The 24459-nt window shown below is 40.0% G+C and overlaps 1 protein-coding gene across 4 annotated transcripts in view; it reads right to left on the bottom strand.

Moving 5' to 3' along the window:
• Window positions 1–24459, bottom strand: part of cmip (c-Maf inducing protein) — a 243967-nt gene that overhangs the window by 90762 nt on the left and 128746 nt on the right. For all 4 annotated transcript variants that reach the window (XM_073070308.1, XM_073070309.1, XM_073070310.1 and 1 more), the window contains 2 exons: window positions 21241–21366; window positions 9640–9690 (listed from right to left, as the gene is read on the bottom strand). In XM_073070308.1, coding sequence (XP_072926409.1) covers window positions 9640–9690; window positions 21241–21366 — 177 coding nt within the window. The remainder of the gene's footprint in view (window positions 1–9639; window positions 9691–21240; window positions 21367–24459) is intronic.

Below are 24459 nucleotides of genomic sequence, written 5' to 3'. Positions count from 1 at the left end.
ATCTAGCTGCACGTCGTCTATATCACACTATTCCCTACCTTCTCATGTGCCTACTTAAATGCCTCTAAAACGTTGCTATCGTATCTGCTTCCACTACTTTTTCTGGCATTGTGCCCCAGACACTTACCACTCTCTGTAGAAAAAAACCCACTTGCCTCATAACTCCTTCTTCAGACCTATGCCTGCTAGTATTTGACATCTCCAAAAAAAGTCTCTGGTGAACAATCTTTTCTATGCCTCTTATAATTTAGTATGCTCTATCAGGTCTTCCTTCAGCCTCTGATGGTCCAAAGCAAACAATCCCAGTTTGTGCAGAGATTCCAGTCAGGAAGTGATGACACCCTCCTGTTAGACTGCTTGTGGTAACTGATTTTTAATTCTATCTAATTCTCTTCTAACATTTATATCTGTGCACTTGTAATGCTACTGTGACACTGTAATTTCCTTTGGGATCAATAAAGTATCTAACTATCCATTTAAAGAGTGTGGGAGCTGGATCAAAGAATGAGGGAGAGGGAAGGTGTCATTATGCTGATACAGTGTAATGAAAAAATGGTTCAAAGAAAGGATGATAAAACATGGACTGATAGAATTACACAGAAAAAAACTCTTTTGCTCCAATTAATACCAAGTATTCCTTTTGTTCTTCAACGGCCATTGTCTTACTGACAATATGCTCTAAATTGGAGACTATCCATTTATTTCAAACAATGATCAAGCTTGAGGCTAACTTCCAAATTTCCCAAATTGCTATAGAATGCCTTCACCACAAAAGCTATCAATTCAAGTAGACAGTTTACCAACGCCTTAAAAAAAACAATTACCGTTACCCGGCCTAAAATCCCACCCCTACTCAAGCGTGCATCTCCCACTCCTTTTCCAAACTCCCAACTGGAGAAATGGAGGAACTGAAGGGCCACAGTTTGCCTCTTACCCTTCCACCATTCAATGAAATGAAAGCTGATGTATGGCCTAACCACATGCATTCACATAACTCATATTGCCTTTGGTTAATAAAAACTAGTAATTATCTTTAAAACTAACAGTTGACATAGAATGGATTGCTATGTGCAGAAGTAAGTTCCAGAATTACAGCCTTGGCTAGTTAAAGATCAGACTCTAATTTTTAAACTACTCAGTTTCACAGGTCCCAGACATTCCAACTAGTACAAAACATTTCTCCCATCTACCCTGTTAATTCCCCGTGATCTTGAAAATGATGATCGTCATGTGTTAACCTTCTAAATGTAATCTCTCCTTGTACTTTAATCTTCAGGGTCTAGATATCAAAGGGATTGGAGGAGGATACAGGCAGGGATGACGGCAGAGGGGAGGTGGCTGAAGTTTCAGGGAATAGTTCAGAAAGTGCAGGATAGATATGCCCCACAGAAGAAGGAATTCTCAAACGGGGAAGGGGGAAGTAGTCACGGCTGACAAGGGAAGTTAAGGGCTGCATAAAAGCCAAGGAAAGGCATACAAGGTAACAAAAGTGAGTGGGAAGTTGGATGATTGGGAAGATTTTAAAATCCAACAAAAGGCAACTAGAAAGCTATAAGAAGGGAAAAGATGAAATATGAGGGCAAACTAGCCGATAATATAAAGCAGGATACTAAAAGTTTTTTTCAGTTACATAAAGAGTAAAAGTGAGGTGACAGTTGATACTGGACAACAGGAAAATGATGCTGGTGAGATAGTAATGGGGGACAACGAGATGGCAGATGAAGTTAATGAGTACTTTGCATCAGTCTTCACTGTGGAAGACACTACTAGTATGCCAGAGGTCCGTAAGTGCCAGGGAAGATGAGTGAGTGCCATTGTTATTACAAAGGAAAAAGTGCTAGGTAAACTGAAAGTCCATAAGGTGAATAAGTCACCTGGTCCAGATGGACTACATCCCAGAGAGAGGTTGCTGAAGAGATAACGGATGCACTGGTCATGATCTTTCAAAAATTACTTGTCATTCCACTCTTTAAGAAGAGAGGAAGGCAAAAGAAAGGAAATTATAGGCCAGTTAGCATAACCTCAATGGTTGGGGACGTGTTAGAGTCTATTATTAAGGATGAGGTTTCGAGATACTTGGAGACTGATGATAAAATATGTCAAATTGAGCATGGTTGCTGTAAAGGGAAGTCTTGCCTGACAAATCTGTTAAGAGTTCTTCGAGGAAGTTACAAGCAGGGTGGACAAAGGAGAGGCAGTGGATGTCATTTACTTAAATTTTGAGAAGGCATTTGATAAGGTGCCACACTTGAGGCTGCTAAAGAAAATAACACATTAAGGCGTTACAGGAAATATACTGGCATGGATAGCAGAATGGCTGATAGGCAGGAGGCAGTGAGTGGGAATAAAGGGGGCCTGTTTTGTTTGGCTGCCAGTGACTAATGCTGTTGCTGAGTATTGGGACCGCTGCTTTTCACCTTGTCAATGATTTAGATAATGGAATTGATGGCTTTGTGGCAAAGTTTGCAGATGATACAAAGATAGGTGGAGGGGTAGATAGTGCTGAGGAAGCAATGTGATTGCAGCAGGAGTTAGACAAATTAGGGGAATAGGCAAAAAAATAGCAGGTGAAATACAGTGTTGGGAAATGTATGATAATGCGTTTTGGTAAAAGAAACAATAGTGCACACTATTATCCAAATGAGAGAAAATTCAAACATCTGAGATGCAAAGGGACTTAGGAGTGCTTGTGCAAGACTCCATGAAGGTTAATTTAGAGGTTGAGTTTGTGATAAAAAAGGCAAATGCAATGTTGGCATTAATTTCAAGGGGAATAGAATATAAAAGCAAAGAGATAATGCTGAGACTTTATAAGACACTAGGCAGGCCGCACTTGGAGTATTGTGAACAGTTTTGGGCCCCATATCTCAGAAAAGATGTGTTGTCATTGGAGAGAGTCCAGAGGAGGTTCACGAGGATAATACCAGGAATGAAGAGGTTAACATGAAGCGTGTTTGGAAGCTTTGGGCCTGTACTCACCGGAATTTAGAAGAATCCGTTGGGGGGGGGGGGGTCTCATTGAAACCTACTGAAGGTTGGAAGAACTAGATAAGGTGGATGTGGAGCAGATGTTTCCAATGGTGGGGGTATCCAGAACTAGAGGGCACAGCCTCAAATGCAGAAAAGAAGAATTTTTTTAGCCAGAGTGTAGTATATCTGTGGAATGCTCTGCCACAGACTGCAATGAAGGCCAAGTCCGTGGGTATATTCAAAGAAGATGTTGGTAGTTTTTTCATTGGTCAGAGTATTAAAGGATATGGCGAGAAGGCAGGTGCATGGGGTTGAGTGGGACCCAGGATCAGCCATGATGGAATGACGGTGCAGATTCGATGGGCTGAATGGCCTAATTCTGCTCCTATGCCTTACGGTCTTACACATTACATTTCCCTGAGAACAGGGTATCCTTCCTTATGTACACTACTCAGAATTGCTCACTTCAGTAGTCTAATGAGGGCTTTGTATGACTATAGTATAACCCCTAACTTCCTGCATTCTAGCCCTACATGTACAAAGCCCAGCAGGCCATCAGTCTTCATCAACGGAACGTAGTCGCTAACATGCAATATGGCACTGTGCATAACATTAACAAATTAGCAAACATCACTACAATGCTGACTTTGAGGTGAGGATCAGGGACTTTGCTTTGACCTTGAAATTGCAGCAAAAGTGCTAATTCATAGAAATTCATAAATGAAGAAGTTCCAGGTCCAAGCCAACGCTTACCTGTTGGTTGCTCTCCCTGCAAACAATGACAACAGTACAACAGAACCTGGGCAGCTGGACATGTCCATTCAGAGGCTGGCTCCATTCTCCTGAGGCATACTGCACCCTGAAATCATCTCAAGCACCCACTAATAAGCAATGTGCTTCAATGTCTTTTCTCAAGACTTGCATAGGCAGATTTATTTCAACCCTTCCGCATACAGCGAGAGTGAAAACTAAAATAGACCCGAGAGCAACCCACATAACGGAACCACTCGGCCGGTCAGGCAGCATCAACGGAAAAGAATAAACAGACAACGTTTCATGCTGAGACCCTTCCGCAGCACTGGGAAGGATGGGGAAAGAAGAATAAGAAGGTTAGGGGAGGGGAAAGAGCACAAAACTGGCAGGTGACAGGTGAAGGGAACGGTGGGTATGAGAGTGTGGTGGAACAGGAACCAATAGTCAGAAGAGACGTCTGATCAATGCTTCTCAAGGGATAGGGTACTTCTAGAATGGACTTGAAGCAGTAAGTTTTTACCCCACTAATCTTTTAATTACTGACCAACTCTGCTCATCTTAAATGCTTTTCGTGGCTATCCCTGATGGTTTAGCGACCCCACTTTATCCACTGCTTTCAACTGTTTCTATCTTTTCTCCATATTGAAGACATTTTTTTTCTATTCTTATGGGTCTGAAATGAATGATCCCACTTTTGTCTGCATTGAAATCCATTTGCAGCACTTTACCCTTTTGCTTAATTTATTAATGTATCCATAATTTAATGCTTTCATCTCTGTTGCTTGCAATGTCTCTGTGTCATTTGCAAATCTAGAAATGCAGCTTTCAATGCCATTTTCAGCATTATTTATAGATACATCATACATCAACATACAAAGGTGAGTAATTAAGATCTCAACACAGATCTTTACAGATAAACTAGTCACATCCTGTTACAACTTCAGAACTGCTGCTACACATATGCACTAGGCTCTTGATCTGGAAATAGTTTGTGAGATTGGATGAAGTCAGAATGTTAGAGGTCACTCTATCTGCAATCAAGAATGCTTCAATGTCAAAACTACCATTTGTCCTGAAGTAAAAAGTCACTCAGAACTTCACACCCATAAGCATTCTTCAGAACAATAATCTACTGGAACCATTTCAAGTTCAGTCCTTTATCCCTCTCCCACAAACTGCAAGAAGACATACTCTGCCAGTAGTTTTGATGCACATCAAAGCAGCAATGAAGAAAAGGGATTTACAGCTCTTTGTGCCAACCAACATGCACATATGCTTTATGCACTTGTCCTTCTTTGATCTTCAAAATAAGACGTGGAAACTCTGCGTTGACTGTGTTTGAGAAACAAAGTGCAGACAAACCAAACAAAGGGCATAATGAATGTTTAGTTTTCTCCTGAGGTACCTAGGTACACACTATTCAAAATCCCTTGTGGTAAGTCGCACCAAGAGACTCAGGTGCAAGGCTATTAATAGGACAAGCTACGTACAAGGAGGTAATTTATGAAGCAGAGATATGGTGGTTATTTACCTTTCATTTAAAAAGCTGACAGACTTGATCGTGTTGGGACCTGCCTTTGGCATATGTATTTGCAACTCTACCTGCAGACTAGTGCGGAAGGTGTGTCACACATTTAGACAGGCAGCATAGAAAGAAACTCTAGGGAGGAGTTAAGAGACATTTGCTTCACAGATTCACATTGAAGAAGATGGACATAGAATTTGTTGCCATGTAAATCCCTTATCAAAAATTCTCCACAGCTCCTAAGTTGGGGTAGGTATTATGCACCTCAGGAAATTATATTGCTGGCCTCTAGGCATGTGATGCACTTAAACAGTGGTTGCTAGGTGCATGTAAGTAACTTCAAGTAATTTACAATATGCAATAAATGTTGCTGTGAGGACGGACACACGCTTCACAAGAGGGGGCAGATCCTGTTATCCTATCAGCTGAATATGTGTAGGCACTAATGTATCTTAATGGGATCTCCAACCACCATATCCCTGCCACAGATCTCACCTCCACCAAAATGTTCATTTGGCTACAGGGGGAATGTGTTACCTGTCCTCAGCATTCACCCACCTCCCAGTGATAAATCTTGTGCCAAGGCAGCTCCATAGGAAACTCCTAGGTTCTTCTCACCAGGGAGCTAGGTGGGTGCAAGAGATCGTGCAGAGAAGTCAGCATTTCTCATGTCTTTGACCCTCGTGATATATTCTACTAAACAACTTGTGACTTGGAAGGAGGCCATTTGGCCCATCATTTGTTTGACCATTTACCCATCCTATCATCCAGAACACATCCAAATACTTTTAAACACAATATTAAAACATTGCCTCTCTGTCACTCCTTCAGGCAATGAGATCATTAACCCCACACTTCTGTGTTTTCTTTTTGATCCATTTCCTCTAACTTTTCTGCTAATTGATTAAAAAAAATAGATTTTGATATTTTGCCTTTGGTCAATAAATTCACTGGAAAGATTAACAGTTCTGTCTTGGAGAAAAGTCATGGAATTGATATACAATCCAAATGCAACGTGATCATCTGTTCAATATACAACAAGGTGTACAAAATGCAATGGCTTAACTACCACCAAAACCAGTAGATGTTAGCGTGACTTTGACTGTTCAGTAATAAATCATTAATAATCAGTAATAATTGGCCTTTTCTCCTTGGAGCGACAGAGGATGAGAGGTGACCAGAAAGAGGTGTATAAGGTGATGAGAGGCATTGATCGTGTGGATTGTCAGAGGCTTTTTCCTGGGGCTGAAATTGTTGCCACAAGCCTAGTCATTTCTATGGTAGGAACATGTTTGGCACAACTTTGTGGGCCGAAGGACCTGTATTGTGCTGTAGATTTTCTATGTTCTATATTCTAACTGCAATAATCCCTCAGTAAAAGTCCCTCAACCCATGATGTTAGACCAAACTTTAGCCTACTCCCTTTCCTCCAACTTGTCCCTCCATTTTTCTTTCATTCAACAGCCTAAAAGTCTCTGAAATATCCCAAATGCATCTTCCTCTACCACCACCCCTGCAGTGGATTCATGGTCCTACCACTCCATGTAAAAAAAACTACCCCTGACATCCCCCCTACACTTTCCTCCAATCACTTTAAAATTATGCCCTCTCATATTATTGCTTCCCTAGAAAAAAGGTGATGGCTCTCCAATCTGTCTGCTTTTTATCAACTTATGCACCTCTATCAAGTCACCTCTCATCCTCCTTCACTCCAAAGAGAAAAGCCCCAGCTCACTCAACCCTTCCTTTCAATCTTTCTAATCTAGGCAGCATCTTGGTAAACCTCCTCTGGACCCTCTCTAAACCTTCCACATCCTTCCTATACGGAGATGACCAGAACATAATGACCTAATACACAGACTTGAAATTTGAACAATAATGAACCATCAGAAAGTTGTTTAGTTGATCCTGGTTTTACTAAAGTCCAAAAGTAAACCAGAAAGTTTACTCCCTTAACTTTGCAAAGTTATCTGCAGGGTTGTGAGTTGCACTGTAGTCAGCTTCAGAATTTAGAAGGGGCAAATTAGTCATCTTATGCCTCAATGAACAGTAGGTGAGAGCAAGGTAAGATTTGAAGAATTACCCAGTGAACCAATAAACAATTAGCCTTGTGGGAATGGATTAAACTTGGGAGACAATGTGAACTTTGCAGGGTGATTAGAGCAGAACGAAATAAATGCTCACATCAATAACATCAGTAAGAATTGTTTTGTGTGTAGTGTACACATAACAATCACTGACTTGCAAGGATAATAATTTGTTTTAGTTTTAAGGATAATAGGAACCTTGACAAGAGGCAGTCACCTGAGAACATCACAGATTGGTTTCATAAATTGAAATTACACATTTACAAAAACAGAGATTTTGGTAGTTCAAAATCTTACCAAAAAGGGCTCAGGGATACTTGGTAAATAATTAATCCATGGTTGTGGAGTGGAATACATTGGCTAGGGCCAAGCAGGACAAAGCAGTGTTTTGGTGTGGCTGCAGTAGATACTGACGGTTTATTTTGCAACGGAAGTTGACTGAGGGATACAGCCTAGAAAAGCACAAGACGTTTCATGTGGCTGCACTGTATCTCCACCCTCAGAGTTCCTCCTAGGGAGCATAGGTGCCCTATATTAGCAGGGGGGAAGCACACACACACACACACACACACACACACACACACACACACACACACACACACACACACACACACACACACACACACACTCACACACACTCACACACACACACACACACACACAATTTTGGAGGCAGGTGCCTGGGTTGAAGCCTCAAAGACTTGAATGCAGTGGCACAGGAAGTTCATTAATTTCTTACAAATGGTTAAGTTCAAGGTATATATACTTTACATAACCTTGAGATTTGTTTCCATACAGGCAGCCACAAAACAAAGAAACACAATAGAACCCATTAAAAAAGATCATCAAACACCCAATGTACAGAGAGGGGAAAAAAATTAATTGTGCAAACAATTAAAGTAAGCTAATAGCACTCACAACAGAAGTTTATGAAAGGGAGTCCAGACACGAAGCCAGGCATCGCCGTAGCTGATTCAAGAACAGGCCAAAGCCTCGGTTCAGTGCCTAACTGAGTAAACATCACGGAGCAGTGAGCTGAATCGGCCCGTCCCTCGCCGCTGGCCCCTGAACTTTACAATCTGGTCTGGTGCTTAAATCATCCAAATCTCGAGTCACTCCTTGCTCTCGGGCCTGGGCCCTGCTGCTTCAATATGCTCTCGAATGGTTGCCCGCCAACTTGATTTGGCCCATACCTAACCTTCCCATTTGGCCCGGTGCTTAAATTAAACTTCAAGTCTTCCTTGCTCTCGGGCCCAGACTCTGCCTCAACTCTGCCTCGCCTCAGTTCTACCACCTTGAATCACCTCCAGGTCCGCTTCAGTAATGACCATACATTGGCTCATTCCCCACTTTCAGGTCTGGGCCCCACCACCTCGATTCACCCCACCATACTGCACGTTCTAGACTTCATTTAATGTCAGTGACTGCAGTTTCTAATGGCATGTACCAGCAAATGCACCAAGCACAATGATCACATTGCTCACCCACCAACCAACAATGTTGCTACATTCCCACTGCCTTCTATAAATCATGACTAATACCCAAAACTGAAATAGTGTACTCCCCGCGGTATACCTTTACAATACAACAGACCCATTTCTCATCTCGCTCATGCTCTTAGGTAACAAACCTGAATACCACATCTCCCAAACAATTTGCATAGCAAAGCAAGATCCACTGACTGCTGTTGTCAAGTCTGTAGTCAGTACCGGGACTGATAATATTCTACTCAATCCTCTTTTTCATCTGCCATCTCCACATAGACAAGAGAAGCAACCATCCCCAAAGACTGCCACACCTCGCACATATGTGTTGCAGACTTTCCTTAATTTCTCCTGCACCATGCCCCCAAACCAATAGGTTTGGACTGATGTAAAGGCAGCACTCATGGTCTTTCTGTTTATAAGTGATTATTTTAAGCCACAAAACATTCTCTTCTTTAATTGGTTGTGTTGCTTCATCCCATTCTGCAGCCTGATGTCCTAATTTAGTGCTGTACTCTGCAGCCAACTGCAATTGCAGTCCATTCTCCAATAATTTACATTTACAATTTACAATATTTTTGAAAAATTAACCAGCAGTAAATAGGAATCTGCTCTGGGTGGTGCCAAGTATCTGAGCATATATATGCCTGTTCTGCAGAACAGAACATTGCTCTTTTCTCAGATCTTTGATTTTTCAAAGCTTTCACCACAGACTGCTAGCAAATTCAGACTAAATTATTCTGTTTCATTCCACTTTAAACAGTCAGTTGTTAAATTTCCCACGTGTCATAGGTTTTTAGATAACAGTGACACCACCTACCTTCCACTGCAGTGAATGAAACCACTGATCTCGCAGATAACTGTTAGCTGCCTGTAAAGAAAATGGAGAAATTCAGAATTTAAATGCACAGAAAAATTGAGCGTAATTTAAATATTACATTATATATAGGTCACTGAAGATCGATTTTACTGGACTATGACAAGTCTAAAGTGCATCAGTTCTGTTCTGCTTCTAAAAGGAGATCCAAGTACTTAAGAAAGTATTTTATAGAAACATAGAAAACCTACACACAATACAGGTCTTTCGGCCCACAATGCTGTACCAAACATGTACTTACTTTAGAAATTACCCAGGGTTCCCCATAGCCCTCTATTTTTCTAAGCGCATGTACCTATCCAGGAGTCTCTTAAAAAACTCTATCGTATCTGCCTCTACCAGTCGCCGGCAGCCCATTCCACGCACTCACCACTTACCTGCGTAAAACATTTACCCCTGACATCCCCTCTGTACCTACTTCCAAGCGCTTTAAAACTGTGCCCTCTCGTGTTAGCCATTTCAGCCTTGGGGAAAAAGCCACTGACTATCCACATGATCAATGCCTCTCGTCATAAATCAAAGCCTTGGCACCAAAAGTGACTGCAATGAGTTCAGTTTTGCAAATGACAACTATATAGTTAACAAATATAGTTGAAGAGAAAGCATGTTCGAAGAGTAAACATCTCCAGAGGATCTACCAGTCACTGCCAAAGCCAATCAACCCTTTGCAAGATTTTAGCAGTTTGCACTTCAAAGTTCTTGCACCAGGGCAGATTGAACTTTTGTTATGTTTGTTGTCCACAGTAAGACTCCTAATGGGTTAGCCAACAAGTGAAAGGGGCTTTCTAAAAGCAGAGCCACTGTGTTAACTTACTGTAGTTCACCATAGGTGAAAGTTGCAGCTCTCTAAAGAATTTCCCAGGTTACAGGGAAAGTAAAATCATTTTAGTTCCTCAAATGTGGCCTGTTTCTTATTGTTAGCTGGTATTATTTTTAATAGTTTGGGATAATGTGGGCCATTTCATCCCATTCACGATGAACATGGAGGGGATAGAATGAGGGTGAGATGTTAGAAAGAAAACAATGGGAAACTCAACCTCAACCACTTCCAAAGAAATGACAAATGAGAAACTAACCCTCAATACAGCATCTCGATCTGAATTATCAACCACCTCTGGCTCCACAGTTGCTGCCTGACATTCAGCAGTGATCATAGAATGAGGGGAGCGTGGGGGTAACATGGTTTTTTCATGTAAACTCCTAAACTAATGTTTTTAGATGTTTCTGTAGATTTCATTAAAAAAAAACTAAAATAGAAATGCTGGAAGAATTTACCAGTCAAGCAGCATCTGTTGAAAGAGAAACCAGTCTGTTATGAGTCAGTATTCCTTGCTCATCTCATGAGAGATGAGTTTCTCAACTTTTAAACCCTATTTTAAATTTAACACTGGCCTTTGGAAACCCAGCAGCTGAAAGGAGATAGGAATGCTTGTAAATGCTTTTCCATCAGGAGAACTCACTCTAAACCCATCACTGCTCTCAACTTGTTAACCTTCTACTTCAAGCGTGACTGTGAAGTAACAATTTCCATACCAGCACTTAGTCAGTTGGGCTTGGATTAATACCTAGTCCCTGGAGCCACAAGAATTCTTGTCCAATCACCAACAGTCTCTTTTGTCAGCCAAATCTCTATCCCAAACACCCCCACAAACCCGCTTCCTTTCCTTTTCCTTACTTTCTTCAAGCTGCCATCATTGAAGCAGTTCTTTTTGGTACTAATTTTATCAGGTTTTCTGTTCCTTTACATGTGTTTGTTGGTGTGGTGTTGTATTTTCAGTTCCTGCGCTGTTGTTTACCCTTCACTCGAACTGAAATAAAGAGGGTGCCAAAACCAAAATACCTTCAACCACTGTGAAGTCACAGAGGCAACACAGAAATGAAAATAAGCCTAGGCTTTGATGTTAATCCATTAATGACAACGTAAATACTGCAAGCCCTTGCAAGCTCTCACTGCTCTGTAAAATGTTGGCAGTGGCCCTGGTTTGCTTTCTCCTATTACATCAGTCATTATTCTTGTTCTTTTTGATTAAGGTATTATTTTAAAGCCCCAACTAAACTCATGACAAAAAATAGCTGCATTGGGTTGAGCACATACACATCTGGAGGTAAGTCATTGAGAAAGTCATATAGTTTGGTGGGTCTGTACTTTTTCCTATTATATGGCCTTTCTTTCACAAACTTGACCCATTTGCAAATTTTTTGCATTTATATCTCATTTCTAAAAGATCATGTATGAGGGAAAGCAGAATTTAAGACACAATAAGGATCAATATTGTTTAACAATGCTACTGATCTGACAAAATGTTTAATCTCATCAGTGCCAGAAGTTGCTAAAAAAAAACACACACCTTCAATTGCTTTTGTTTTAGAAACTAGTCAATTTGTTTAAGATAGGGAAGCTTTTTAAAATTTGCAAGGGACATGTTTATACTTGTAAGACCAATTACTACAATAACTACAAGACCCATAACTCAGGAAACATCCACCTTCATATGACTCAGGACTGAAAACTCTAATGTTACATAAATGGAATTTCATTTCTTTGGAATAATTATTTTAAAATTCAATGAATTTTAAAATAATACAATAATACAACTTATTTTTAAATGTTTATGATGCTTCAGTTTGTGTCTTAATCCATCTATATTGTTTGCAGGTTTTTTTTCTCTGAACATTGGGTGTTTGATGGTCTTTTTTTTTAAATGGGTTCTATTGGGTTCCTTTGCTTTGTAAGGACACAAATATCAAGTCTGTGTAAGTATACATACTTTGATAATATGTGTACTTTGAACTTTGATGTTTCCTGCTTTCTTTTGCTTCCAGTAAAACATTTAACAAACTATTAAAACTGAAATCATTACTCCCTGATTTGTAAAATACTTCAGTTTTATTGGCCGATTATTGTGGTCACTGGCATCCTCACTACTATATACATCTCACCTACACAAGGTGCCAAACCTCAAATGACATAAAGAAAGACACAAAATCTACATCACACTCACTTCATCCTGGCTTGTTCACTTTAAGGCTGGTCAGTGATATTCCTGGATTAATAATTTATCATTCAGCTTTCTATTGATTCACTCACAAATTCTATGCTACATGATTCAGATCTTGTAGATTTCATCCTCCTGTTTCATTCATACTCCAAAGCAAAATATCAGCAATCTCACTTAGATGAATATATTCTACCGTTAATGATATTTCGAACTCTATCATAAAATCCCTAATGTAGACATGTAAACTATGCTTCCATCCATCTATCCGTAGCAACAATTGTCTACAAATCTGTCTATTCATTCTTGAATATACTCAATGATTCAGCCTCTCACTTTGCTGGGTTGAAGAAATCCAAGGATACACAATCCTCTGAGAGGAGAAATGTCTCCGTATCTGTAGTCTGAATGTTAATCCTTATTCTGGAACTAAATTTTGTGATTCTCTGTTCTCCGTGAGCTGAAACCTTTCAGAGCTTCAACCTGTCAAGTTTCCTCAGAATCTTATGTTGCAATTAGATCACATCTCATTCTTCAAAGTCCAACCTGTTTAACCTTTCCTCACTCACCCACCTCTTCATTTAGTCACGAATCCAGTCACTATGTGATCACAGCTGCCTTCAATTGCAAAGTATATTGTTTCTTAAATAAGGAGAACAAAGTTCTGCAGACTGCTTCAGGTTTTATCTCATGAAGGCTTATAGAAGTGTATTAAGATTAACCTACTCTGATTTGCCATTTTCTTTGCAATAAAGGCCAATATTTCATTTTCTTCCTGTGTTTCTTGGGCAAAGGCAGCATTCTATGCCTGTCCTCTTTCCAACAATATTCTGTTTTTCTATTCTTCTTACCAAAGTGGATAACATTAAGTTTCCCTACATTGTGGACTACATACCATACTTTTACTCAGTTACTGAGCATGTCCACATCACCTTACATTCTCCTCACAACTTTTTTACCTGTTTGTATCATCAGCAAATTTGTTTCCATTACACTCAGCCCCTTTTTCTTCACTTATTTAGAGAGGATCCTCAGTTATATCCCATAGGTTAATGTTGCAAAGTCAAAACAGACCCATTTGTCTTATCTTCTGTCAATGAACCAATCCTCAGCTAGCTTTGCAGTTATGCAGATTGGGAATGCATCGTGTGAAAGATTCTTTCATCAAAAAAATTATTACCTATATTATTAAGTATGGTAGTGGTGGGAAGTGGTTACTTAAGGTGTTATAGCTGGGAATGGTAGTGGGGACAAACTCCTCTTAAATGCTCCCAATGGTATGTGACGCAAATAGCCTCTGACAACTAAGTCCAGCTCCCGGCCTTCACATAAGGCCTGGTGGAACCATTTCTACTGACAGGAGAAGGGGCAAAGTTGGGTAACTGGTGCCTTAAAACAAGTCACTTTGGGCAAATAGGATTTATCAGTTGTGGTTGGCGGCTCATCTAGAAGGAAAACTCGGATCTCGAATCTTCACTGCCTTGCAGCTGTACCCACTCATGGGGAAGGCTATGGAAGTAAACCCCAAGGGAAAGGTCCGGAGCTGGAGTCCCGAAGGCAGTCTTATGTTGAGTTCAATGTTCACTGGCACCGCCTGCAATACTGCTGGCGTCAAATGTATCAGTCTCTGCTGTTCCTTTGAATTCATCAGATGCGTGCAGAGAGAGAGCTGACAGCTTGCTCTCCATATTGTACTGCCCAGGCTTGCATATCTAGACAGCTAGGACGCAACATCCATGGATGACCCTGACTGACAGAGGCTGACGCACATGGTGGGGAGTGCACACAACGGAGAAAAAATTGCTTGAAGAATTAAAATTGGCTTAAATTTAGTTCAGGACATAAAAAGAGTGAATATTTCCTTTCTTTGTTTACTTGCCTCCAGGGATCATCGTGATGCAACTATCCTCCATATCTGGGAAAAATGCCAATATCCATTTATGTTATTTTATTAAACAGCATATGGGTACATTCCAGATTTCCTCAGGAAGGGCCAAGCAGTCATGATGGCAACTCCATGCTGGAGGAGGACGGGGCAGTGAAGAGCTGCTCTAAGCGTTTCTTTCAACAAAGCTTTATGTCCATTTTAGGAAGTGATTTCAAATCCAAAGCTTTGTAAAAGTTTAATATTGATTGAAGCCAAATGTATCAAGACCAAAGAGTTTAAATTATTTTTAATAAAACTGTACCACAAAATATTTTCTGCAGCGGATGACTCTATAATTCTATATGAATACATTGGTAGAGTTCTGAGAATTAAGTATTTCAAAATTGGTTAAGTATTGGCCAACACTGGACAAAAGGCTGAAAACATCATGAACAATATCAAGCTGGCAAACACAGCAGTAAGATTTTGGATTCCATAGCAATTTAAATGTATGTGTACTAACTGTGCAGGACCTTTTGCCACATCAATACTTTAAAAAATGAAAACCAGAAGGTGTAGTAATCGCTGAAGACGAGAATATATCATATGAAATGGTTTCAAAAGGATAACTTGCTTTTGTGTAAAAAATGCTCAGAAACAGTCTAACCCTTAGAATCAGTTGTGGTTCAGTTACGGAACACAGAGCACAATAAACGTTTATAGTTTTAAAATACTCAGCAATTGACTCATGAAGTTTTCAGTGGGTGATATTTAATAAAGATATCATTATCAGCAACATAAAATTCTTGTCCATTGATGATGAGGAAAATGATGCCCATATGCAAACAAACTTCCAAATGACAGCTGTTCAGAGACTATTCAGAAAATCAGATAGCTCTCAAGAATAGATTTGAGGGGGACTCGATCAAGTAAACTACTAACCCTTCAAAAAAAAATGAACATGGATTGTTTACTTCATTCCGTCTCATCATTTAGTGGATGTCTATGTAGCTTTAAGCATCTTATTTTTATTGAAGTCTTGTTTTTGTTCTTGCATGTTTTTTGTGAGACAGCACCTAGAATTATGCATACAGATTGGTCTTATTGAAAAGAAGATATAATTGGAGTGAAGACAAACAGGGAATTCACTGATTGATGTGATGATGGGCAAACAGATCTACACCTAATACACCAAATCTGGCCTAATTTAAGTTTTAGCAGCAGGAACATGACTACATTTAAATTCTGGAGTATAGAAGAATGGCAAGTAAACTGCAAAATTCTATCAACAAAGTTAGTGTTCTGATAATATATCACTTTGGTGGGAATTAGAATCATGATTGCAAGTTCCCACCAATGGGGAAATATTATCACTACACCAACTTTCCATAAGATTGCGGTGAGAAGGATTTTTTGTTGGGATTTGTTGGAATTCCCTGCACTAGAAAGCTGTGAGGAATGGAGTACCTTTGAGGCTGAAATTAGTGCCATGTAGCATACTCACCAACTCATGGAATCCCCCCAGCCCATGGCTGCTCAACATTGGTTATAAAGGCACCAAATACTTTGAATCCCTTTGATGGAAGTGTATGGACAGACACATAAACAGGCAGCGGGATGTTGTCCATGTGCAGCAAGAATAGATTAGTTTGATTGGCAACACGGTCAGCGTGGCACAGCTAATAATGGGTCAGGACCTGCTCCTATTTCGTGGCATTTGGGGTTCTATCCGCTCCATCTAGGGAAACATCATCCCTTCATGTACTCTGTCAACCTCTAAACACTGAATTGTCACTTTGTTCAGTTGATAAGGTTCCCACTGGAGTCAGCAAATTGCAGTTTGAACCCCACTACAAAATGTAATAAAACAGTACTTTGCAGAGAGAGTTGCATTACCTAGGTTAATATCTTTACCTAGGATAATATCTTGGATGAAGCATTCAACCTATAATGTTATTCAAATACTTCAAGGATGCTCCCAGTTTTATGGTCAGCATTCCCCTTTCAACTAAATTTACAAGATAAAAGTTCAACTAATCAATTATCTTAATGTTAATGGGATCTTGCTGTATGTAGCTGGCTGCCATATTTGCCTCAACATCAATAACCATCACAGTTCAAAATTAAATCATTGCTTGTAAACCCTTCTAAGACACTCTTAAAAAAACATAGATGTATTATCTCTCAGGCCAAACCAAATGTTTACAATTCCAATGCCTTAATCAAACCATGGCTGAGCTTCTTGTTCCATCATTAAGGTACTTCCATTTCCTTTGCCAGACTCCAGCGCTGCTTGAGCCCATCTGCTGCCGCCTCTATTAATGCCTTGGCACTCATCTCCTTCCCACATCTCCCCATCCTGTGTGCTCCAGGCCAAACACTCGCTGATGCCCTGTGCAAACTTCCAAAATTCTGCATCCAATCTCACTGAATTAACATCTGCTTCTCTTTCCCAAATAACACAAAAATGTTTTCCTCAAATTATTAATTTTGTAGCCTCGTCTCTGTAACATGTTCCGTCCTATAAAAGACGCACCTTCTCATTTGTCCTCATTTGCACCCCCATCTATTGTCCCACCCCTGGTCTCAGTGTTTTCAGTTGCTGAATCCTTTCACAGTGGAACCCCTCTGCTAATCCTCCCTAGTTCTTCATGTTCATCTTTGCAATCTTTAGATTTGGGTTAACCAGGGTACACGGTCTTTATTTAACCTGGGTATGGGTACCTCCTACCCACACATACACACATTACTCTCTTCGGCCGGTTACTGATATTGTTTTCGTATCTTTGAAACACTTGCGACATTACTCATGACAAAAGGAAACCATAGGTGTTTTGATTTGATCAGTCCAACTCGAAGTTAAACAGTAATTTCTTAAAGAGAATTGTTTGAAGAACCTTTGAGAACCTTTGATCATTTACTTGGAGGTTTAAAGTTCAAGGAGAATGAATGTGATGATGTGCCAACTCAATCTTTGTTTATACAATCTGAATATAGGAAATTCAGCAAGAAGCATGCTAAAAGATGTAAGCGGACGCATGTTAAAGTGGAAAGATTTTCTCCATTGTTATATAAGGGCAATCATAAACTTATTGTTTCTAAATGAAGGAAATCATGATTTACCACTTAACAGACAATATCCTATACCCATGTTCAATCCACCTATTATTCAAAGAAAATTTCAAACAAAATTCACAGTATATAAATACAAAATATTTATGGTTAGTTTACACTACCCATGTACTCAAGTTACCTTACAACATCCTTATATCAAATGAAGAAAGGTTAACATTGGATATATTAGACATTTATGGGATCTAGATGTATTATGCTTACTTTTCCAAAATCAGTTCAGTCAAAACCTTAAACAACCGTACTACTTTAAAAGTGGCCAGTCAGCCCAAGCTAAATAAATTTCTAAATCTATCTCCCTCAAACCAAAATTGGATTATAATAAGGAGACTGAACAGTACAAAGTATTTTAGTTGAAGGCAAACTAGTGTACTTCATCAGATCAGACAAGGCCATCTAACTGGGAGGAAAATGGATGAATTCCAAATTCCTTTGAATCCTTGGTAAACGTGGCAGAAATCAGACGGGAGTAATGACCTCCCCTGACTTTGGCATAAGCCAGTAGACTATCTGAGGAATTCTTTCACAGAACCACAGAGGATATTGAATCTTTGTGAGATTACAATCCCCAGAGGACGAAATAATTTAAAAATCTAAAGAAGGAATTGGTTCTAAGGAGGTTAAGGTTCCTATCAAAAGACCTTTTCTCAACTTGCCCTAAACTAAAATAGCTCTTAATCAAGTGAATACACAATGGAAAGACATATTTAGAAATGTTATCTTTCAAATATGCCCAAACGGAAATGTGAAACTTTAGAAGACAGCTTTAAGTCAACTAGGAACAAATAAATGAATTTGCTGAGGAGCTGGATCTCTTGAGACAAATCTGCCATTAGATCAAAATACTTTATTCAATTACTATGTCTGAACTCATCATGGAAATAAGGTTAAGTTACTTGGACTACAACCCAGGGTTCTGAAGGAGGTAGCTGAAGAGATTGTGGAGGCATTAGTAATAATTCTGGAATGGTTTAGGAGGACTGGAAAACTGCAAGAGTCACTCAACTCTTTAGAAGGGAAAGAGGCAGAAGAAAGGAAATTATAGGCCAGTTAGCCTGACTTTGTGGTTGTTAGGATGTTGGGAGTCCATTATTAAGGATAAGGTTTCAGGGTACTTGGAGGCATATGATTAAAAAAAAGGCCACAGTCAGCATGGTTTCCTTAAGGAGAAATCTTGCCTGACAAATCTGTTGGAATTCTTTGTGGAAACACCAAGCAGGACAAAGATGAGAAAATCTGCTGATGCTGGAAATCCAAGCAACTCACACAAAATGCTAGAGAAACTCAGCAGGCTAGGCAGCATCCATGGAAAAGAGTAAACAGTCAACATTTCGGGCCAAGACTCTTCATTAGGATTGGAGAAAAAAGACGAGAAATTAGAGCAAAAGGAAAGAAGGTTGGGGGGGGGGAGGAAAATGTACAAGGTGGTAGGTGATAGGTGAAACTGGGAGAGAAGGAATGAAGTAAAGAGCTGGAAAGCTGATAGGTGAAAGAGATAACGGGCTGAAGAAGGGGAAATTTGATAGGAAAGGGTAGAAGTCAATGGCAGAAAGGGAAGGTCGAGGACCGACAGTGGGAGGTGATGGGCAGGTAAGGAGATTAAGGAGATAAGATGAGAGAGGGAAATGGGAATGTGAATGGTGAATGGGGGTGCAATTACCAGAAGCTCGAGAATCAATGTTCATGCCATCAGGTTGGAGGCTACCCAGATGGAATATGAGGTGTTGCTCCTCCAGTGTGGCCTCATTGTGACAGTAGAGGCCATGGACTGACATGGAGGACAGACAAAGGATATTCTTCACTTGGATTTTCAGGCAGCCTTTGACAAGATGCTGTACATGAGGCTGCTTAACAAGATAAGCACCCATGTTATTACAGGGGAGATACTAGCATGGATAGACGATTGGCTGGCTGGCAGGAGGCAAAGTGTTGGAATAAATGGGGCTTTTTCTAGTTGGCTGCCAGTTACTAGTGGTGTTCAGGGGTCGGCTTTGGGACCACTTCTTTTCACATTATATGTCAATGATTTGGATAACAGAAGTGATGGATGTGTGCCCAGGTTTGTGGATGATATTAAGATAGGTGAAGGGGCAGGTAGTGTCATGGAAGCAAGAAGTCTGCAGAAGGACTTAGAATGGGAAAAGAAGGGGCAGATGGAATATAGTGTAGGGAAGTTTATGGTCATACAATTCTGTAGAATGCACTTTTCTAAATGGGAAGAATATTCAAAAATCTGAGGTGCAAAAAGACGTCGGAGTCCTTGTGCAGCATTCTCTAAAGGTTAGTTTGCAGGTTGAGTCGGTAGTAGGAAGGCAAATGCAATGTTAGCATTTGTTTCAAGAGGACTAGAATATAAAAGCAAGAATGCAATACTGAGGTTGTATAAAAGACAAACTGTGCAAATACAAGAAGAATTTAAAAATAGTAATATCGAGAACATGAGATGAAGAATCCTTGAAAGTGAGTCCATAGGTTGTGGGAACACTTCAATGACGGCACAAGCAAAGTTATCCCTTTTGGTGCCAGAGCCTCTTATCTAAGAAAAGATGTGCTGGCATTGAAGAGGATCCAAAGGTGGTTCACGAGAATTACACTGGGAATGAAAGGGTTAATGTATTAAGATTGTTTGATGGCGCTGGGCCTGTACTTGCTGGAGTTTAGAAGAATGGGGGTGGGGGTGTTGAGAGGAATCTTACTGAAACCTATCAAAGATTGAAGAGTGGATGTTTCCTGTATGGGGGAGTCTGGGACCAGAGGGCACAGCCTCACAATAGAGGCACATCCATTTAATACAGAGCTGAGAAGGAATTTCTTTAGTCAGAGTGTCATGAATCTGTGGAAATCATTGCCAAATCATTGGGTATCTTCAAAGAGTATGTTGATAGGCTCTTCATTAATCAGGGTTTCAAATTTTATGGGGAGAAGGCATGAGAAAGGGGTTTGGAAAGATAATAAATCAGTCATGATGAAATGGCAGAGCAGACTTGATGGGCCAAATTATGCTCCTATGTCTTTACAGTCCAAGGAAAGATTGCTCGCAGAAGAGATAGACGATAATTATCACAATTTTAGCCAAAGTTTCCTTTGTGAAAGTGCCTGATATTTTTGTTCACTTTTAGCATAGATAATCAAAGATTCACTATATTTATTGCACGTGCATGGGAATATACAATGAAATGTATCATTTACATCAAAACAGATCAGCCAGGGTTGCGTTGGGCAGCTTGCAAGTGTCACCACACTTGGAGCATCAACATAGCAGACCCACAGCTCACTAACCCTAACCACGAGTCTTTGGAGCTTGGGAGAAGCCACAGCACTCCAAGGAAACACACTCAGTCACTGGAACAATAGAGACCGCGGGGGAAATTGAACCGTGATCTGTGATCGTGGCGGTATACAGAGTTACACTAACCGCTACACTGCCCTGGCATTCCACATATTCTCAGCCCTTTTCCATCTTTGTTCCCAGAAAAAATAGCAAACATAAAGCGATGACTGAGACGCTTCTGGGTTTCCGTTTCTCAGAGACAGAATCTGAAAAGTTACCTGCAATAGAACGGTGCCTCCAGGGATGGTGAGCTGTAAACAGTACTTAGGTGCATTTTCCCATGATAACGGCTGAATGTCCTCGATAGCACTGTATGAAATGGCGTTCTCCATGTAGCCAGCAGGCTGAAAAGAAAGTAAAAAAAATGGTTGTATAAAATGTCTTGCTTAAACAGCAGATCAGAGTAAAAACACAATAATCCTAATTTTTTATTCTAATAGATATTTCGAGATGTTTTCCGAGGTAAGTGCAGTATTAAAATTAGTTTCAGCTGGTCCTAGAAATTGTGCAACTGTGCAGGAGGAGTTAAGACTTCACACAGTGTAAGATCTCTATTCACTCATTTAATGCCAAATTGTGGTGCAATGCTTTTCCACAAAAAGGGGGAGAAAACTTTGAGTTGATTTGGTTCACTGTAAAGCACACTGTACCAATGAGTCAGAATGAGCTAACTGCTGCACAAACAAAAGAAAGCCTGCAGATGCTGGAAATCCAAAGCAACACGCACAAAATGCTGGAGGAACTCAGCAACTATGGAAAAGAAAAAGCAGTTGCTGTTTCAGGCCAAGACCCTACCATACTCAGAACCATTCCACGCGTTTTACAAGTTACAGAAAGGAAAAATCTCAGCTGAGAAGATTATATTGTGAAGTGTAGTTGAGAATAAGGCACAATGTTTTAAACTTTCAAAACAATATCTACTTTGTTGTACTCTTGCACAGGAGGTGGCCGGTGTTGGCAAAGGCAACATTTACTTCATTTTCTTAACTGCCTTCCAAAGGGGCTTTGAAGGGGCAAATGGCAGAGTGCCTTTCACCTCACGTCGTCCAGACCATGCAAGTGGGACAGATCTCACTGATCTCATTGACCTCTACAACTTTGGACTTCCTTTCTCACCAATCAAACATGCTGACAGTTTTGGTACAACTGGTGAATTTATTCATGTTGGCATACAAGGGGAGCTTGTAGTAATGAGCCATGTGAAACCTACTGCAGTAACTAGAACTTACAATCTCTATTATCTTTTGTTTTCTCTTGATTGAGCTGATTGTTATCCAAGTTGCCATTTACCCTTGGATCACTCAAGTCTTGCTGAAATCCATAAGAACAACTTCAAATGCACTTTCCTCCATAACTCATCTTGCAGTCTTCTCAAGCTTCATATATTTTCAAATCCACATGCACTGACCTTGCTTAACTCGACGCATATAAACACTGATTTATGCTGCCATTGACGTTAGAATGACAGGCCTTCAGTTGTTCACTCTATCATTTCTCCATTTTCCATCAAACCATGAAATTCATTTTGTAGCCCTCTGCCACCACACCTATTGCCTAATCAAAATAGTAATTGGGAATCAAGCCCTGTGCTACTTCTTCCTTTACTTCTTTTAGTAACATGGGCATTCTGTCTATGTCTGGTGACTTGAACACTTGTATCCCTTGTTCTCTCCATCTCTCTCAAAAGAGGGTTGTAGTGGCCCAATCATGGGTGCAGTTAAGGCAGAGATTGATTGGTTCTTGGCTGGTAACCAGTTTAAGAGTTGGGGGAAAAGATGGAAGAATTGGTCTGAAAAAAAAATCAGCCATGGTTAAATGGTGAATCACACTCAGAGGCCTAAGTATCTTAATAGTTTTATGGTCTAAAACTTCACATTCTTCCACAAAAGGCATTGCTATCAATACCTAATCACTCCCTCTGTGAGGGCACTTTGTGTGTGACTTCACAGACAGCAGTGTTTTAAACCCATGGGGTGCATCTTTTTTTTTAAAAACAGTAGTGTAAAATAGCCGAAAGTGACTGGGCACTGAGTTCATCTACGTCTGAAATGTTGGAGATAAAAATTGTTTGAGATACTGTATATTTACTGCAGAAAGGCCACTATAGACAGCAGACGCACCATTCAACTCTGGATACATCACAATTCAACAACCACACAAGAGGACATCCATACTAAAGTCACAAGGTGCAACAAGAAAAAAGGATGCCGTACTTAATCGTGTCTTGTCTCTTCTGTGCCCTTAACTGTTAAAACTGATGGCTCCACCCCTACAAGGTGATTCTAATGCAGGAAACAGCTAACATGCACAAACTGGCAGTCATTTTCACTGTAACTCAACCCCTCCCTCCCCTCTCTCTGAGTCACACAGACCAGTACACACACACACTTACCATTTGATCAGATCGACCCTACCCAAATGTAATTCTACGCCAGTATTGCACACGACATCAATACTGGAACAGTACATAAAAGCATACTCACTACAGATACCATGGGGAAAGTCTGAATCAAGTTATATCTCAATATAAAAATTCTAAAAATCCAGTCCAATGGCATATCATCATTCACCATGAATAAATGTTAAGGTGAAATTTGAATTGTTGTAAAGATATGTCCAATGCACCTAATGAGCTCCTATTTGCTTAATCAGTTGAGCACTCTGAAGAAAGAATGGAGACAGAACATGATCTGCCTATTTTTCTAGCATCTTAGGCATCAAATGACTCAGTTTTTTAAGCAACAGTGCTATAACTCAACAAAAATTACAGCACTCATCAAATGTACTTTCCACTTTGTGTACACCAACCATGTTGTTGTGCGCGCGCACATCGTTGAATAAACTCCAGCCAAACGAGCTTCCAAACTGCCCAACTGATTTTCCAAATGCACAAATATGGCAAATAATTTGAGAAAAATTAACTCCTGTTAAATAAATCTGCAATCAATTACAATGAACGGCTGAAGTCACAATCACCAGAAACACAAAATCATAGAAGCAATATGCAGATAAGAAACCAATACCCATTATGTCAATGTTAGAGGAAAAATATATTCAATGTAATCTCACTTTCCAGCTCCTAAATCCTTAGACTTCCACCTTTTATATTCTTATCTGGCAATTTATAAAAGCAGCAATAGTTTCAAGCTCAACTACCCTTCCAGATGATCATTTCCCAGTTAGTCAATAAATTCTCTTCTATTTCTCTTTCATCCAAAATTACATCAATTCTATGTTCCCTTTTTTACTTAAAAGTGGAAGATCACAAAGGAAAAGAGCATTAAAATCATTATAGTCAATATGGTAATATTCTTTTGCATTTATATTTCCTCCCCAGGTTATGACTGGGTTCCATTTCCCAGAACTGGTCATAACCCCGAACAGTTCACAAGCTGGAAATGCAGCCGCCATTTGAGTTCCCACCTGCCGGAAGATAC

Source organism: Hemitrygon akajei, chromosome 17, assembly GCF_048418815.1.
Source record: "Hemitrygon akajei chromosome 17, sHemAka1.3, whole genome shotgun sequence".
Classification (NCBI taxonomy): Eukaryota; Metazoa; Chordata; class Chondrichthyes; order Myliobatiformes; family Dasyatidae; genus Hemitrygon; species Hemitrygon akajei.
This window is presented reverse-complemented; position numbering and strand designations above follow the sequence as displayed.